A 17,827-nucleotide genomic window follows, 5' to 3' on the forward strand; every position below is an offset into this window, starting at 1 on the left:
GCCGGGCTCCTGGAACTCCTGGTTTGCCACAGAACAGCAGGACACCTGCTAATTTTAACCATGGTCGCTCCAGCGGCCCTTTGTCCCAGAGCTCCGCTCTTTTGGGGATTAGTAGCTCCTAGGGAGGACAAGAGGTGGTGGAATTGCCGGAGCAGAGCTACTTTGGGAACTGGGGGTTTCGGACACCCCTACCCCCAATCTTTACTGGGTTGTAACTTTGGTCAAACGACACACAGGAAGAGCTGCTGTGCCCCCTGGATCTCCCCAAAACCACCACCCCTGGGTACTGGGATTCTGTGGGACTGCGGCTGCTATGGCCGGCGCCAGCCTGTCTGCAAGGGCGGAATGGCGGGAAAATTGTGGGATTGTCCATTGTCTTATCAAGATGAGCTGTGTGTATAAAAGGAGTGTGTGTTTTCCAATAAAATCAGTTTTTGTTTTCACCTGAATGCTAGTTGTCTAGTTATTTGGGTGAGCCCTGCTAAAATCAGGGGCCCTGCTAAAATCAGGGGCCCTGCTAAAATCAGGGGCTAAAATCGGGGTAGCCAGAGTCTGCCACAGGGTGGGACCCTGAATACTGGTGCTGTCCGGCATCAGGGGTGGCTACAGGCTGTGGTCACTGGCCAGCTACATAGCTGCAGTCAGCAGGGAGAAAGCAGGACCAGTTTGATGAAGCTACCCAGTCGGGGTAGCCGGGGTATCTGTCACAATGGTGATGATACCTGTGAATGGGAACATGAAGATACGCATCCTTCAGGTCTATGGTCGTCATGAACTGACCTTCCTGAACCAATAGAATAATGGAACGAATAGTTTCCATCTTGAAGGATGGAACCCGTAGGAATTTGTTGAGGCACTTTAGGTCTAGGATGGGACGGAAAGTTCCCTCCTTTTTGTGAACCACAAATAGATTTGAATAGAATCCTCGACCCTGTTTCTCTACAGGAACTGGAACAATTACTCCCAGGGAGGATAGGTCTTCTACGCAGTTTAAGAAGGCCTCCCTCTTTACCTGGTTTGTGGATACTCTTGACAGAAGAAATCTGCCCCTTCTAGGGCAAGACTTGAATCCCATTCTGTAACCCTGGGATACTATGTCCACAGCCCACGGATCTGGGACATTGCGTATCCAAGCCTGCCCCACTTGATCCAAAATTGGATCAGGTGCAGACCCTTCAGGCTGATTTAGAATCAGTGGAAGGCTTCTTGTTTTGCTTCCCCTTATTCCATGGCTGACTGGACCCCCATGAGGTCTTGGATTGCTCTAGTTTGGAAGAAGAGGAGGAAGACTTTAACTTTAAAGTTACGAAAGGAGCGAAAATTAGAATTCTGGCGGCCCTTAGCTCTATTCTTCTTCTTGTCATGAGGTAGGAAAGATCTATTTCCACCCGTAATTTCAGAAATTTCCGCCAAACCAGGACCAAATAAAGTTTTACCTTTACAAGTTAAGACAGAAGCTTGGCCTTTGAAGTCATATCAGCCGACCAAGATTTTAACCACAGAGCTCTGCAAGCTAGAACAGTAAAGGTAGACATCTTAGCTCCCATTTTACCTGCATGTTGGCATTGCAGATAAAGGTATTGGCCAGTTTAAGAGCTTTGATCCTATCTTGGATCTCCTCTTTCGTAGTCTCTTCTGATACCAGATCAGAAAAGTCATCACACCAATAAGATGCTGCTCCCGTAACCGTAGCAATACTTGCCGCAGGTTGCCACTGTAATCCTTGATGGATGTCAAAGAGTCACGAATGTAGTCCGCAACAGGAAACATCTTTTTAAAAACAGGGGAAGGGGAAAAATGGAACCCCTGGCTTATCCCATTCCTGAGCTATAATTTCAGACATCTTGTCTTTACAGAAATAGTGATTGATTTATGGAATAAACTTCCTCAAGAGGTAGTAGCAACAAACACTGTGGGGGACTTAAAAATGCATGGGACAAGCATAAGGCTATCCTACGAACTAGATAAGTTTATACTGTTAGGTAAGGTCGGGCAGACTTGCTGGGCCTATGGCTCTTATCTGCCGTCAATATCTATGTTTCTATGTAACAGGAAAAACATCCACAGATGAGGGAGAATCATGAACTCTTAAGTTTAGTGGAATTTTTAGGATTGACGGCAACCAAAGGTTCGGAGTCGTCTAAAGTAGCTAGAACCTCCTTCAGAAGCAAACGGAGATGTTCAAGCTTAAATCTGAAATTAACTTCTTCAGATTCTGAAGAATTTTTCCCATCATCTCAGAGTCTGAGATTTCACCTTCAGAAGCTACTGAAGTATCCTCCTCCTCAGACATTTGAGAAAGGTTGACCAGAGCAGACTTAGAAGGGTCAGAAACCTTACTAGTAGAAAAATGTTTAGATTTCCTCTTACGCTTACCCGAAGTAGGGAAAGCAGATAAAGCTGCAGATACAGCAGAAGTTATCTGCGCAGCAAAATCTCCTGGCACATAAACACCCCCAGGAGGTTGAGGAACCGCAGGGCACTGCATGTGAAATAACCACAGCTTGAGACGTTTGAGGAGAAAGCTGAGGCATATCCCGAACAGCATTATCCAGAGAGACATAAGGCTCAGAAGGGAGTAATTTATCTTTAAATTGTAAGGTCTTACAAAATTGCACAGGAGGTACAACCTGAGCCTCCAGACAAAGCAAACATTTGTCAAAAGTAATGGATGAACTATGGTCTGAATCTATTTTAAAATATATAAAATATGAGAATTATTAAACACCAGTACGGTAAAAATAAAGTACATACCCCTTAACATACAAAAAAAACATAGAAAAAACTTCCTCACACCTCTATACCTCAGGCTGAGCTGAGGAGTCTTACCACACCGAGACCGTAGTCACTCTAGAAAATGTGCAAGTGATATCCGATAAGATCCGCTATCAGTAGGATGCCAGATTCGCAAAGTTTAGCGAACTAACCGATGCCGGCACAGAGAAAGGCGACAAGATCGCAAGATGTCTAATTTGCTCCGCTCCGCATATTAAAGACGGAAGAGAGATGGTCACGTGATCGGACTAAAAAAGAAAACTGCGTCACTGTAAAAGCGCTCGTTTCTGTCCAATCTACATAAAACTAAAGTACACTGCACTAAATCTCATAATAATAAAGAAATATCCTATGGTTCTAACATTGCCTTAAATTACCCCTTCAGCTGGTCTCTCCACAAACAAACTAAGGGTAAACATTATTAACTCCTTAACGTTTCCATAAAATATCACATATGCCAGTGCCTGCCAAATTGTCCAACTGAAAACCTAACTGTAAGGTCTTGTTCCATTAAATGATCCACTAGAGGAATTAACCTCCCAAGTGCTGTCCTTCAATACCTAGAAGGCAAATGCACTTACCTGTGGGTCCAGATGCAGGGCAGGAACAGATTCTTAGGTGTGATAGATACTCCACTCTCTATCAGGGACCTAAATAAAGAGCAGAGTAACCAACCCTGGCTTTCTATGAAGGGGTAGCAATAATGTTAGAAATAAAGCAAAGACAACCTCGCTGCTTTCTAACTGCTAATAGCCACCATTATTCTTACGAAAGAGATTGACATCCTTGCTTGCAGGGAAAAATACCCATAAAAGGATTAAATATCTTCAGACACCATCTTTGCACATCCTTCATTGACAAAGGCAAAGAGAATGACTGGGTATTATGGGTAAGGGACGTTACACTTAACAGCTTTGCTGGGGTGCTCTTTGCCTCCTCCTGCTGGCCAGATGTTGAATATCCCACTAGTAACTAGAATGAAGTCGTGGACTCTCCATGCCATAGGAAAGAAATAATTATTTGCACTGAAGCAGGTAAAATTCTATGTACACATATAGGGCTAGATTACAAGTGGAGCGCTACTTTATTACGCACCTGTAAACAGCAAATTTACCCGTTTAATAAGGGTGCATGATAAATAACCAGCCATTGCAAGTGGCTGGTTATTGCTACAGCAAGATCATGAGGTTGCGTTCACATTGCGCTTTACTTGTAATACCAGCGCACATTTGCATGCGCTGGTATTAATGAGTGGAGCGCAAATATCGAGCTTGCTTAGGCGCAATTTTGTGCTCTACTCGTAATCTTACCCATAGTGTCCCCTCTATCTCCTAAAAGTGTTAAATCTGCATGTTTACCTGTTTAGCACATACAGACTGGTCCAGGCACACTCTCTCTTTGGATTCTGCCCCAGAATAATCATGGAATTTCTTTCTTTCCTCTTAATGTTGTGAGGCGCAGGGTCTGGCCTATTAACACAAGTGCATGTCATTAATTAAGGTTACACTCCTAAGCACAATATTCTGCTTAAATAGACAAACTCACAACTGTGATGCACATGAATGTAATTGATTTTTGAAGAATGCATTTTTGCAGTACAATTTAGCAAAATATTTCTAGTAAATGTGATGTTCCCATGAGAGCTTTTACTGTGCATTGCCAGCAGGGCTGCCACAGAAATTTTGGGGTCACTGACTTAACCATTGATCAGGGTATTACACACAAACACAGAAACACACAGACACTCTCATACACTGAAACACACACTCACACATAAGGATTCACATATAGACACGCAAAGAAACACACAAACACACTCAGAAACAGACACCAAAACAGACACTCAGCACTTGTTTAAATTGACCTGACAAGTAATGAGGTAGATTACAGTTTTGTCAAAAAAAGGAGATTTACAAAAAAAAATATGGAATTCCGATTATCTTTTTGTCAAGGAAGATGACAACTAAATGATGACAAAAGCAAGCAGTGGCTGAAAGGAAGGGCCTAAACAATAATTTAAAGGTTTACGTGATGGATTGATGACTTCCCGTAAAGGTCTCATTAGTCTCAAAGTCTGTGGAAAGATGTGAATAATCAGTAGTAAGATCAAAATGTCCTAAAAAGGAACAGACAATGGACACACACACAAACTCAAACACAAACCTGCACATACACCCAAGAAAACACTGACAGAGACAGTCTCAGAAACCACACAAAGACATACACACACACACAGAGAGACACCCACATAAAACACACAACGACATACATACACACACACAACCTCACTGAGACATCCACAGAAAACACACAAAGACATACACACACTCTCACAGAGACACCCAGAGAAAATGCACACACCCTCACAGAGACACCCACAGAAAACACACAGACATACGCACACACCCTCACAGAGACATCCACAGAAAACACAGACATACACACATACACACCCTCACAGAGACATCCACAGAAAACACACAAAGACATACACACCCACCCTCACAGAGGCATCCAGAGAAAATACACAAAGACATACATACACACACCCACACAGAGACATCCATAGATAAAGCACAAAGACATACGCACACACCCTCACAGACATCCACAGAAAATGCACAAAGACATATACACCCACCCTCACAGAGAGACCCACAGAATAAAATACATACACACTCATAGAGACACAAACAAAAGCACAAAGACATAAACACAGACACCCACAGAAACACTCACAGGAGGGAAAATGTCTGCACATTGCATCCCCTAAATAAACAGTGTGTGACATGCATGATAAATCAATTGTAGAAATCAAGAGATCACTTTTTAAAGAATCATATTTGTAAATGTGCAAACAAAAATAATTCTGTGAATTCAAAATTGTACATTAATGATCTGAATAGATGGCTAGATGAAGAAAAGTACTTTTGAAAGGTTGACATATGTTTGTTTTTTTCCCCATTTCCCCAACCAAGAGCACCACTTCAAATATGGTGTACAAATGTTCCCATCTGTCAGCTGTACTTATGGATTTTGAAAATGCTGTACTCTATATGGTCTTGGTGAAACCATAAGCTGTGGTACTCATACCATTATATGTGGTTAAATGCAGGATTTAGGCTTGTTATTAGGTATGTATTTCAAAATTAAGTCAGCTGTAGTGTAAACTGAACAGTTTTAAGTTAACCTGTCTCATTTCAAACACTGAGCAATCTTAGTCTGAGAGTATAACATTTTATGCAGATGTAAACATCTTAGATAAAATGCCTCCTTGCATCTGGAAAGTCCCTGCATAAAGGGGAAGTAAACTGGAATGTAATTAATATATATATATATATATATATATATTAATAAAAAAAAAACTCATATCTGCCAAAAGGACACCTACCATTTGTGTATTAAGGAGGAAATATTTCTGCATGACTTTAAATATAGAATTTCTACAGCATTGTCAAATAATCATAAATACACTGTTGCATATTGCTAAAAAATATATTTTTATGGACCCCTGGCCCTACCATACAACTACTACCACACTGAAGTTACATTCCAAAATTGCACAAAGAAATAAAAAACATTTACTAAGTAAGTCCTACCTCCTCTGCAAATGAAAGTGATCTGCTGTCTGACTGAAATCCTCTCAAATGCTAATGCTTTACTCCTTGTAATAACATTTCCCACACTCAATAGCACCCTGCTGTAGTACCCAATGGTGGCTGCCAAAATGTTATTATTATTTTTTTTTTAAAATAATAGTAGTTCTTGCCTCATGGGGCCCCGTGGCCCATTGGGCCCCAGACAGGAGTCACCCTGTCACCCCCTGATGGCGGCCCTGATTGCCAGTGCCGGATTTTTGCCATTAGTCAGTGTATTTAAAAAAAAAAACTTTTTTTTTTTTACTTTTTTTTATAACTTTGCTGTGCTGACTGAATCGTAGTACAGAGAGTCTTAGACCAGAATACTGTAGCAGCTGCAGCAGCAGAAATACAGCCAGGCTACTCTGCTGCATAGAGGGACACTGTGATGATCAATACTGACAGCGCTGAGCACAGCCTTGCACTGCAATTTTGCAGACTGCCTCTGCTCTGCCTGGGATGCAGGCAAGGCGAGATTACTTTAGGGCTGGTGTAGCTGCCTGCAGCTCTATGATAACTGGGAGTTTTGGATGCAGTTTTTTATGCATCATGCATAAAAAATAATGCCAAAAACGATGTCCTTCCAGTGCTTTTTCAGGGCACCCAGCTTCACACTTTCTGCATCTGTTCTGTGATCTGGGTCCCGCCCCCTCTCAGTGCTACATGGCAGTATTACATGTGTGTTTGAGGAGCAGCAGATCTCCCAGTGCTACATGGCAGTATTGCATGTGTGTTTGAGGAGCAGCAGATCTCCCAGTGCTACATGGCAGTATTGCATGTGTGTTTGAGGAGCAGCAGATCTCCCAGTGCTACATGGCAGTATTGCATGTGTGTTTGAGGAGCAGCAGATCTCCCAGTGCTACATGGCAGTATTACATGTGTGTTTGAGGAGCAGCAGATCTCCCAGTGCTACATGGCAGTATTGCATGTGTGTTTGAGGAGCAGCAGATCTCCCAGTGCTACATGGCAGTATTGCATGTGTGTTTGAGGAGCAGCAGATCTCCCAGTGCTACATGGCAGTATTACATGTGTGTTTGAGGAGCAGCAGATCTCCCAGTGCTACATGGCAGTATTGCATGTGTGTTTGAGGAGCAGCAGATCTCCCAGTGCTACATGGCAGTATTGCATGTGTGTTTGAGGAGCAGCAGATCTCCCAGTGCTACATGGCAGTATTGCATGTGTGTTTGAGGAGCAGCAGATCTCCCAGTGCTACATGGCAGTATTGCATGTGTGTTTGAGGAGCAGCAGATCTCTCAGTGCTACATGGCAGTATTGCATGTGTGTTTGAGGAGCAGCAGATCTCCCAGTGCTACATGGCAGTATTGCATGTGTGTTTGAGGAGCAGCAGATCTCCCAGTGCTACATGGCAGTATTACATGTGTGTTTGAGGACAGACCTCCCAGTGTTACATGCAGTATTGCATGTGTGTTTGAGGAGCAGCAGATCTCCCAGTGCTACATGGCAGTATTGCATGTGTGTTTGAGGAGCAGCAGATCTCCCAGTGCTACATGGCAGTATTGCATGTGTGTTTGAGGAGCAGCAGATCTCCCAGTGCTACATGGCAGTATTGCATGTGTGTTTGAGGAGCAGCAGATCTCTCAGTGCTACATGGCAGTATTGCATGTGTGTTTGAGGAGCAGCAGATCTCCCAGTGCTACATGGCAGTATTGCATATGTGTTTGAGGAGCAGCAGATCTCCCAGTGCTACATGGCAGTATTACATGTGTGTTTGAGGAGCAGCAGATCTCCCAGTGTTACATGCAGTATTACATGTGTGTTTGAGGAGCAGCAGATCTCCCAGTGCTACATGGCAGTATTGCATGTGTGTTTGAGGAGCAGCAGATCTCCCAGTGTTACATGGCAGTATTGCATGTGTGTTTGAGGAGCAGCAGATCTCCCGGTTCTACATGGCAGTATTGCATGTGTGTTTGAGGAGCAGCAGATCTCTCAGTGCTACATGGCAGTATTGCATGTGTGTTTGAGGAGCAGCAGATCTCCCAGTGCTACATGGCAGTATTGCATGTGTGTTTGAGGAGCAGCAGATCTCCCAGTGCTACATGCAGTATTGCATGTGTGTTTGAGGAGCAGCAGATCTCCCAGTGCTACATGGCAGTATTGCATGTGTGTTTGAGGAGCAGCAGATCTCCCAGTGCTACATGCAGTATTACATGTATGTTTGAGGAGCAGCAGATCTCCCAGTGCTACATGCAGTATTGCATGTGTGTTTGAGGAGCAGCAGATCTCCCAGTGCTACATGACAGTATTGCATGTGTGTTTGAGGAGCAGCAGATCTCCCAGTGCTACATGGCAGTATTGCATGTGTGTTTGAGGAGCAGCAGATCTCCCAGTGCTACATGGCAGTATTGCATGTGTGTTTGAGGAGCAGCAGATCTCCCAGTGCTACATGGCAGTATTGCATGTGTGTTTGAGGAGCAGCAGATCTCCCAGTGCTACATGGCAGTATTGCATGTGTGTTTGAGGAGCAGCAGATCTCCCAGTGCTACATGGCAGTATTACATGTGTGTTTGAGTAGCAGCAGATCTCCCAGTGCTACATGGCAGTATTGCATGTGTGTTTGAGGAGCAGCAGATCTCCCAGTGCTACATGACAGTATTGCATGTGTGTTTGAGGAGCAGCAGATCTCCCAGTGCTACATGGCAGTATTGCATGTGTGTTTGAGGAGCAGCAGATCTCCCAGTGCTACATGACAGTATTGCATGTGTGTTTGAGGAGCAGCAGATCTCCCAGTGCTACATGGCAGTATTGCATGTGTGTTTGAGGAGCAGCAGATCTCCCAGTGCTACATGGCAGTATTGCATGTGTGTTTGAGGAGCAGCAGATCTCCCAGTGCTACATGGCAGTATTGCATGTGTGTTTGAGGAGCAGCAGATCTCTCAGTGCTACATGGCAGTATTGCATGTGTGTTTGAGGAGCAGCAGATCTCCCAGTGCTACATGGCAGTATTGCATGTGTGTTTGAGGAGCAGCAGATCTCCCAGTGCTACATGGCAGTATTACATGTGTGTTTGAGGAGCAGCAGATCTCCCAGTGTTACATGCAGTATTACATGTGTGTTTGAGGAGCAGCAGATCTCCCAGTGCTACATGGCAGTATTGCATGTGTGTTTGAGGAGGAGCAGATCTCCCAGTGTTACATGGCAGTATTGCATGTGTGTTTGAGGAGCAGCAGATCTCCCGGTTCTACATGGCAGTATTGCATGTGTGTTTGAGGAGCAGCAGATCTCTCAGTGCTACATGGCAGTATTGCATGTGTGTTTGAGGAGCAGCAGATCTCCCAGTGCTACATGGCAGTATTGCATGTGTGTTTGAGGAGCAGCAGATCTCCCAGTGCTACATGCAGTATTGCATGTGTGTTTGAGGAGCAGCAGATCTCCCAGTGCTACATGGCAGTATTGCATGTGTGTTTGAGGAGCAGCAGATCTCCCAGTGCTACATGGCAGTATTGCATGTGTGTTTGAGGAGCAGCAGATCTCCCAGTGCTACATGGCAGTATTGCATGTGTGTTTGAGGAGCAGCAGATCTCCCAGTGCTACATGCAGTATTACATGTGTGTTTGAGGAGCAGCAGATCTCCCAGTGCTACATGGCAGTATTGCATGTGTGTTTGAGGAGCAGCAGATCTCCCAGTGCTACATGGCAGTATTGCATGTGTGTTTGAGGAGCAGCAGATCTCCCAGTGCTACATGGCAGTATTGCATGTGTGTTTGAGGAGCAGCAGATCTCCCAGTGCTACATGGCAGTATTGCATGTGTGTTTGAGGAGCAGCAGATCTCCCAGTGCTACATGGCAGTATTGCATGTGTGTTTGAGGAGCAGCAGATCTCCCAGTGCTACATGGCAGTATTGCATGTGTGTTTGAGGAGCAGCAGATCTCCCAGTGCTACATGGCAGTATTGCATGTGTGTTTGAGGAGCAGCAGATCTCCCAGTGCTACATGGCAGTATTGCATGTGTGTTTGAGGAGCAGCAGATCTCCCAGTGCTACATGGCAGTATTGCATGTGTGTTTGAGGAGCAGCAGATCTCCAGTGCTACATGGCAGTATTAGCATGTGTGTTTGAGGAGCAGCAGATCTCCCAGTGCTACATGGCAGTATTGCATGTGTGTTTGAGGAGCAGCAGATCTCCCAGTGCTACATGGCAGTATTAGCATGTGTGTTTGAGGAGCAGCAGATCTCCCAGTGCTACATGGCAGTATTGCATGTGTGTTTGAGGAGCAGCAGATCTCCCAGTGCTACATGGCAGTATTGCATGTGTGTTTGAGGAGGCAGCAGATCTCCCAGTGCTACATGCAGATTCATGTGTGTTTGAGGAGCAGCAGATCTCCCAGTGCTACATGGCAGTATTGCATGTGTGTTTGAGGAGCAGCAGATCTCCCCAGTGCTACATGCAGTATTGCATGTGTGTTTGAGGAGCAGCAGATCTCCCAGTGCTACATGGCAGTATTGCATGTGTGTTTGAGGAGCAGCAGATCTCCCAGTGCTACATGGCAGTATTTGCATGTGTGTTTTGAGGAGCAGCAGATCCTCCCAGTGCTACCATGCAGTATTGCATGTGTGTTTGAGGAGCAGCAGATCTCCCAGGTGCTACATGGCAGTATTGCATGTTGTGTTTGAGGAGCAGCAGATCTCCCAGTGCTACATGGCAGTATTGCATGTGTGTTTGAGGAGCAGCAGATCTCCCAGTGCTACATGGCAGTATTGGCATGTGTGTTTGAGGAGCAGCAGATCTCCCAGTGCTACATGGCAGTATTGCATGTGTGTTTGAGGAGCAGCAGATCTCCCAGTGCTACATGGCAGTATTGCATGTGTGTTTGAGGAGCAGCAGATCTCCCAGTGCTACATGGCAGTATTGCATGTGTGTTTGAGGAGCAGCGATCTCCCCAGTGCTACATGCAGTATTGCATTGTGTTTTGAGGAGCAGCAGATCTCCCCAGTGCTACATGCAGTATTGCATGTGTGTTTGAGGAGCAGCAGGATCTCCCAGGTGCTACATGGCAGTATTGCATGTGTGTTTGAGGAGCAGCAGATCTCCCAGTGCTACATGGCAGTATTGCATGTGTGTTTGAGGAGCAGCAGATCTCCCAGTGCTACATGCAGTATTGCATGTGTGTTTGAGGAGCAGCAGATCTCCCAGTGCTACATAGGCAGTATTGCAATGTGTGTTTGAGGAGCAGCAGATCTCCCAGTGCTACATGGCAGTATGACATGTGTGTTTGAGGAGCAGCAGATCTCCCAGTGCTACATGGCAGTATTGCATGTGTGTTTGAGGAGCAGCAGATCTCCCAGTGCTACATGCAGTATTGCATGTGTGTTTGAGGAGCAGCAGATCTCCCAGTGCTACATGGCAGTATTGCAGGTGTGTTTGAGGAGCAGCAGATCTCCAGTGCTACATGGCAGTATTGCATGTGTGTTTGAGGAGCAGCAGGATCTCCCAGTGCTACATGGCAGTATTGCATGTGTGTTTGAGGAGCAGCAGATCTCCCAGTGCTACATGGCAGTATTGCATGTGTGTTTGAGGAGCAGCAGATCTCCCAGTGCTACATGGCAGTATTGCATGTGTGTTTGAGGAGCAGCAGATCTCCCAGTGCTACATGCAGTATTGCATGTGTGTTTGAGGGAGCAGCAGATCTCCCAGTGCTACATGGCAGTATTGCATGTGTGTTTGAGGAGCAGCAGATCTCCCAGTGCTACATGGCAGTATTGCATGTGTGTTTGAGGAGCAGCAGATCTCCCAGGGCTACATGGCAGTATTGCATGTGTGTTTGAGGAGCAGCAGATCTCCCAGTGCTACATGGCAGTATTGCATGTGTGTTTGAGGAGCAGCAGATCTCCCAGTGCTACATGGCAGTATTGCATGTGTGTTTGAGGAGCAGCAGATCTCCCAGTGCTACATGGCAGTATTGCATGTGTGTTTGAGGAGCAACAGATCTCCCAGTGCTAGCACTGGCTAGTATTGCATGTGTGTTTGAGGAGCAGCAGATCTCCCAGTGCTACATGGCAGTATTGCATGTGTGTTTGAGGAGCAGCAGATCTCCCAGTGCTACATGGCAGTATTGCATGTGTGTTTGAGGAGCAGCAGATCTCCCAGTGCTACATGCAGTATTGCATGTGTGTTTGAGGAGCAGCAGATCTCCCAGTGCTACATGGCAGTATTGCATGTGTGTTTGAGGAGCAGCAGATCTCCCAGTGCTACATGGCAGTATTGCATGTGTGTTTGAGGAGCAGCAGATCTCCCAGTGCTACATGGGCAGTATTTGCATTGTGTGTTTGAGGAGCAGCAGATCTCCCAGTGCTACATGCAGTATTGCATGTGTGTTTGAGGAGCAGCAGATCTCCCAGTGCTACATGGCAGTATTGCATGTGTGTTTGAGGAGCAGCAGATCTCCCAGTGCTACATGGCAGTATTGCATGTGTGTTTGAGGAGCAGCAGATCTCCCAGATGCTACATGGCAGTATTACATGTGTGTTTGAGGAGCAGCAGATCTCCAGTGCTACATGCAGTATTGCAATGTGTGTTTGAGGAGCAAGCAGATCTCCCAGTGCTACATGACAGTATTGCATGTGTGTTTGAGGAGCAGCAGATCTCCCAGTGCTACATGGCAGTATTGCATGTGTGTTTGAGGAGCCAGCAGATCTCCAGTGCTTACATGGCAGTATTGCATGTGTGTTTGAGGAGCAGCAGATCTCCCAGTGCTACATGGGGGCAGTTTTGCATGTGGTGTTTGAGGAAGCAGCAGATCTCCCAGTGCTACATGGCAGTTATTTGCATGGTGTTTTGAAGGAGCATGCAGATCTCCAGTGCTACATGGGCAGTTATTACATTGGTGTTTGAGTAGCAGCTGATCTCCCATTGCTACATGGCAGTATTATTGCATGTGTGTATGAGGAGCAGCAGATTCTCCCAGTGCTTACATGACAGTTTTGCATGTGTGTTTGAGGAGCAGCAGATTCTCCCAGTGACTACATGGCAGTTATTGCATGTGTGTTTGAGGAGCAGCAGATATCCCAGTGCTACATGACAGTATTGCATGTGTGTTTGAGGAGCAGCAGATCTCCCAGTGCTACATGGCAGTATTGCATGTGTGTTTGAGGAGCAGCAGATCTCCCAGTGCTACATGGCAGTATTGCATGTGTGTTTGAGGAGCAGCAGATCTCCCAGTGCTACATGGCAGTATTGCATGTGTGTTTGAGGAGCAGCAGATCTCCCAGTGCTACATGGCAGTATTGCATGTGTGTTTGAGGAGCAGCAGATCTCCCAGTGCTACATGGCAGTATTGCATGTGTGTTTGAGGAGCAGCAGATCTCCCAGTGCTACATGGCAGTATTGCATGTGTGTTTGAGGAGCAGCAGATCTCCCAGTGCTACATGGCAGTATTGCATGTGTGTTTGAGGAGCAGCAGATCTCCCAGTGCTACATGGCAGTATTGCATGTGTGTTTGAGGAGCAGCAGATCTCCCAGTGCTACATGGCAGTATTGCATGTGTGTTTGAGGAGCAGCAGATCTCCCAGTGCTACATGGCAGTATTGCATGTGTGTTTGAGGAGCAGCAGATCTCCCAGTGCTACATGGCAGTATTGCATGTGTGTTTGAGGAGCAGCAGATCTCCCAGTGCTACATGGCAGTATTGCATGTGTGTTTGAGGAGCAGCAGATCTCCCAGTGCTACATGGCAGTATTGCATGTGTGTTTGAGGAGCAGCAGATCTCCCAGTGCTACATGGCAGTATTGCATGTGTGTTTGAGGAGCAGCAGATCTCCCAGTGCTACATGGCAGTATTGCATGTGTGTTTGAGGAGCAGCAGATCTCCCAGTGCTACATGGCAGTATTGCATGTGTGTTTGAGGAGCAGCAGATCTCCCAGTGCTACATGGCAGTATTGCATGTGTGTTTGAGGAGCAGCAGATCTCCCAGTGCTACATGGCAGTATTAGCATGTGTGTTTGAGGAGCAGCAGATCTCCCAGTGCTACATGGCAGTATTACATGTGTGTTTGAGGAGCAGCAGATCTCCCAGTGCTACATGCAGTATTGCATGTGTGTTTGAGGAGCAGCAGATCTCCCAGTGCTACATGGCAGTATTGCATGTGTGTTTGAGGAGCAGCAGATCTCCCAGTGCTACATGGCAGTATTGCATGTGTGTTTGAGGAGCAGCAGATCTCCCAGTGCTACATGGCAGTATTGCATGTGTGTTTGAGGAGCAGCAGATCTCCCAGTGCTACATGGCAGTATTGCATGTGTGTTTGAGGAGCAGCAGATCTCCCAGTGCTACATGGCAGTATTGCATGTGTGTTTGAGGAGCAGCAGATCTCCCAGTGCTACATGGCAGTATTGCATGTGTGTTTGAGGAGCAGCAGATCTCCCAGTGCTACATGGCAGTATTGCATGTGTGTTTGAGGAGCAGCAGATCTCCAGTGCTACATGGCAGTATTGCATGTGTGTTTGAGGAGCAGCAGATCTCCCAGTGCTACATGGCAGTATTGCATGTGTGTTTGAGGAGCAGCAGATCTCCCAGTGCTACATGGCAGTATTGCATGTGTGTTTGAGGAGCAGCAGATCTCCCAGTGCTACATGGCAGTATTGCATGTGTGTTTGAGGAGCAGCAGATCTCCCAGTGCTACATGGCAGTATTGCATGTGTGTTTGAGGAGCAGCAGATCTCCAGTGCTACATGGCAGTATTGCATGTGTGTTTGAGGAGCAGCAGATCTCCCAGTGCTACATGGCAGTATTGCATGTGTGTTTGAGGAGCAGCAGATCTCCCAGTGCTACATGGCAGTATTACATGTGTGTTTGAGGAGCAGCAGATCTCCCAGTGCTACATGGCAGTATTGCATGTGTGTTTGAGGAGCAGCAGATCTCCCAGTGCTACATGGCAGTATTGCATGTGTGTTTGAGGAGCAGCAGATCTCCCAGTGCTACATGGCAGTATTGCATGTGTGTTTGAGGAGCAGCAGATCTCCCAGTGCTACATGGCAGTATTACATGTGTGTTTGAGGAGCAGCAGATCTCCCAGTGCTACATGGCAGTATTGCATGTGTGTTTGAGGAGCAGCAGATCTCCCAGTGCTACATGGCAGTATTACATGTGTGTTTGAGGAGCAGCAGATCTCCCAGTGCTACATGGCAGTATTGCATGTGTGTTTGAGGAGCAGCAGATCTCCCAGTGCTACATGGCAGTATTGCATGTGTGTTTGAGGAGCAGCAGATCTCCCAGTGCTACATGGCAGTATTGCATGTGAGTTTGAGGAGCAGCAGATCTCCCAGTGCTACATGGCAGTATTGCATGTGTGTTTGAGGAGCAGCAGATCTCCCAGTGCTACATGGCAGTATTGCATGTGTGTTTGAGGAGCAGCAGATCTCCCAGTGCTACATGGCAGTATTGCATGTGTGTTTGAGGAGCAGCAGATCTCCCAGTGCTACATGGCAGTATTGCATGTGTGTTTGAGGAGCAGCAGATCTCCCAGTGCTACATGGCAGTATTAGCATGTGTGTTTGAGGAGCAGCAGATCTCCCAGTGCTACATGGCAGTATTGCATGTGTGTTTGAGGAGCAGCAGATCTCCCAGTGCTACATGCAGTATTGCATGTGTGTTTGAGGAGCAGCAGATCTCCCAGTGCTACATGGCAGTATTAGCATGTGTGTTTGAGGAGCAGCAGATCTCCCAGTGCTACATGGCAGTATTACATGTGTGTTTGAGGAGCAGCAGATCTCCCAGTGCTACATGGCAGTATTGCATGTGTGTTTGAGGAGCAGCAGATCTCCAGTGCTACATGGCAGTATTGCATGTGTGTTTGAGGAGCAGCAGATCTCTCAGTGCTACATGGCAGTATTGCATGTGTGTTTGAGGAGCAGCAGATCTCCCAGTGCTACATGGCAGTATTGCATGTGTGTTTGAGGAGCAGCAGATCTCTCAGTGCTACATGGCAGTATTGACATGTGTGTTTGAAGGAGCAGCAGATCTCCCGATGCTACATGGAAGTATTGCATGTGTGTTTGAGGAGCAGCAGATCTCCCAGTGCTACATGGCAGTATTGCATGTGTGTTTGAGGAGCAGCAGATCTCCCAGTGCTACATGGCAGTATTACATGTGTGTTTGAGGAGCAGCAGATCTCCCAGTGCTACATGGCAGTATTACATGTGTGTTTGAGGAGCAGCAGATCTCCCAGTGCTACATGCAGTATTGCATGTGTGTTTGAGGAGCAGCAGATCTCCCAGTGCTACATGCAGTATTGCATGTGTGTTTGAGGAGCAGCAGATCTCCCAGTGCTACATGGCAGTATTGCATGTGTGTTTGAGGAGCAGCAGATCTCTCAGTGCTACATGGCAGTATTGCATGTGTGTTTGAGGAGCAGCAGATCTCCCAGTGCTACATGGCAGTATTGCATGTGTGTTTGAGGAGCAGCAGATCTCCCAGTGCTACATGGCAGTATTGCATGTGTGTTTGAGGAGCAGCAGATCTCCCAGTGCTACATGGCAGTATTGCATGTGTGTTTGAGGAGCAGCAGATCTCCCAGTGCTACATGGCAGTATTTGCATGTGTGTTTGAGGAGCAGCAGATCTCCCAGTGCTACATGGCAGTATTGCATGTGTGTTTGAGGAGCAGCAGATCTCCCAGTGCTACATGGCTGTATTGCATGTGTGTTTGAGGAGCAGCAGATCTCCCTAGTGCCTACTTGCAAGTATTGCCATGTGTGTGTTGAGGAGCAACGCCAGGATCTCCCAGTGCTACATGGCAGTATTGGCATGTGTGTTTGAGGAGCAGCAAGAATCTCCCCAGTGCTTACATGGCTAGTATTGCATGTGTGTCTGAGGAAGCAGCAGATCTCCCAGTGCTACATGGGCTCTGTATTGCATGTGTGTTTGAGGAGCAAGCAGATCTCCCAGTGCTACATGGCACAGTATTAGCATGTGGGTGTTTGAGGAGCAGGCAAGATCTCCCAGTTGCTACTTGCAGTATTAGCATGTGTGTTTGAGGAGCAGCAGAATATCTTCCCCGTGCTACATACAGGCTGTATTGCAATGTGTGTTGAAGGAGCAGCAGATCTCCCAGGTGCTACATGGCAGTATTGCATGTGTGTTTGAGGAGCAGCAGATCTCCCAGTGCTACATGGCAGTATTGCATGTGTGTTTGAGGAGCAGCAGATCTCCCAGTGCTACATGGCAGTATTGCATGTGTGTTTGAGGAGCAGCAGATCTCCCAGTGCTACATGGCAGTATTACATGTGTGTTTGAGTAGCAGCAGATCTCCCAGTGCTACATGGCAGTATTGCATGTGTGTTTGAGGAGCAGCAGATCTCCCAGTGCTACATGACAGTATTGCATGTGTGTTTGAGGAGCAGCAGATCTCCCAGTGCTACATGGCAGTATTGCATGTGTGTTTGAGGAGCAGCAGATCTCCCAGTGCT

At 46.4% G+C, this 17,827-nt stretch overlaps 1 protein-coding gene across 1 annotated transcript in view; it reads right to left on the reverse strand.

Annotated features, from left to right (window-relative positions):
- Positions 1 to 17,827, reverse strand: part of LOC128639742 (uncharacterized) — a 272,419-nt gene that overhangs the window by 28,456 nt on the left and 226,136 nt on the right. The window contains exon 7 of the mRNA XM_053691861.1: positions 4,134 to 4,244. Within this exon, the coding sequence (XP_053547836.1) occupies positions 4,134 to 4,244 (111 nt within the window). The remainder of the gene's footprint in view (positions 1 to 4,133; positions 4,245 to 17,827) is intronic.

Source organism: Bombina bombina, chromosome 9 (assembly GCF_027579735.1).
Source record: "Bombina bombina isolate aBomBom1 chromosome 9, aBomBom1.pri, whole genome shotgun sequence".
NCBI classification, from domain to species: domain Eukaryota; kingdom Metazoa; phylum Chordata; class Amphibia; order Anura; family Bombinatoridae; genus Bombina; species Bombina bombina.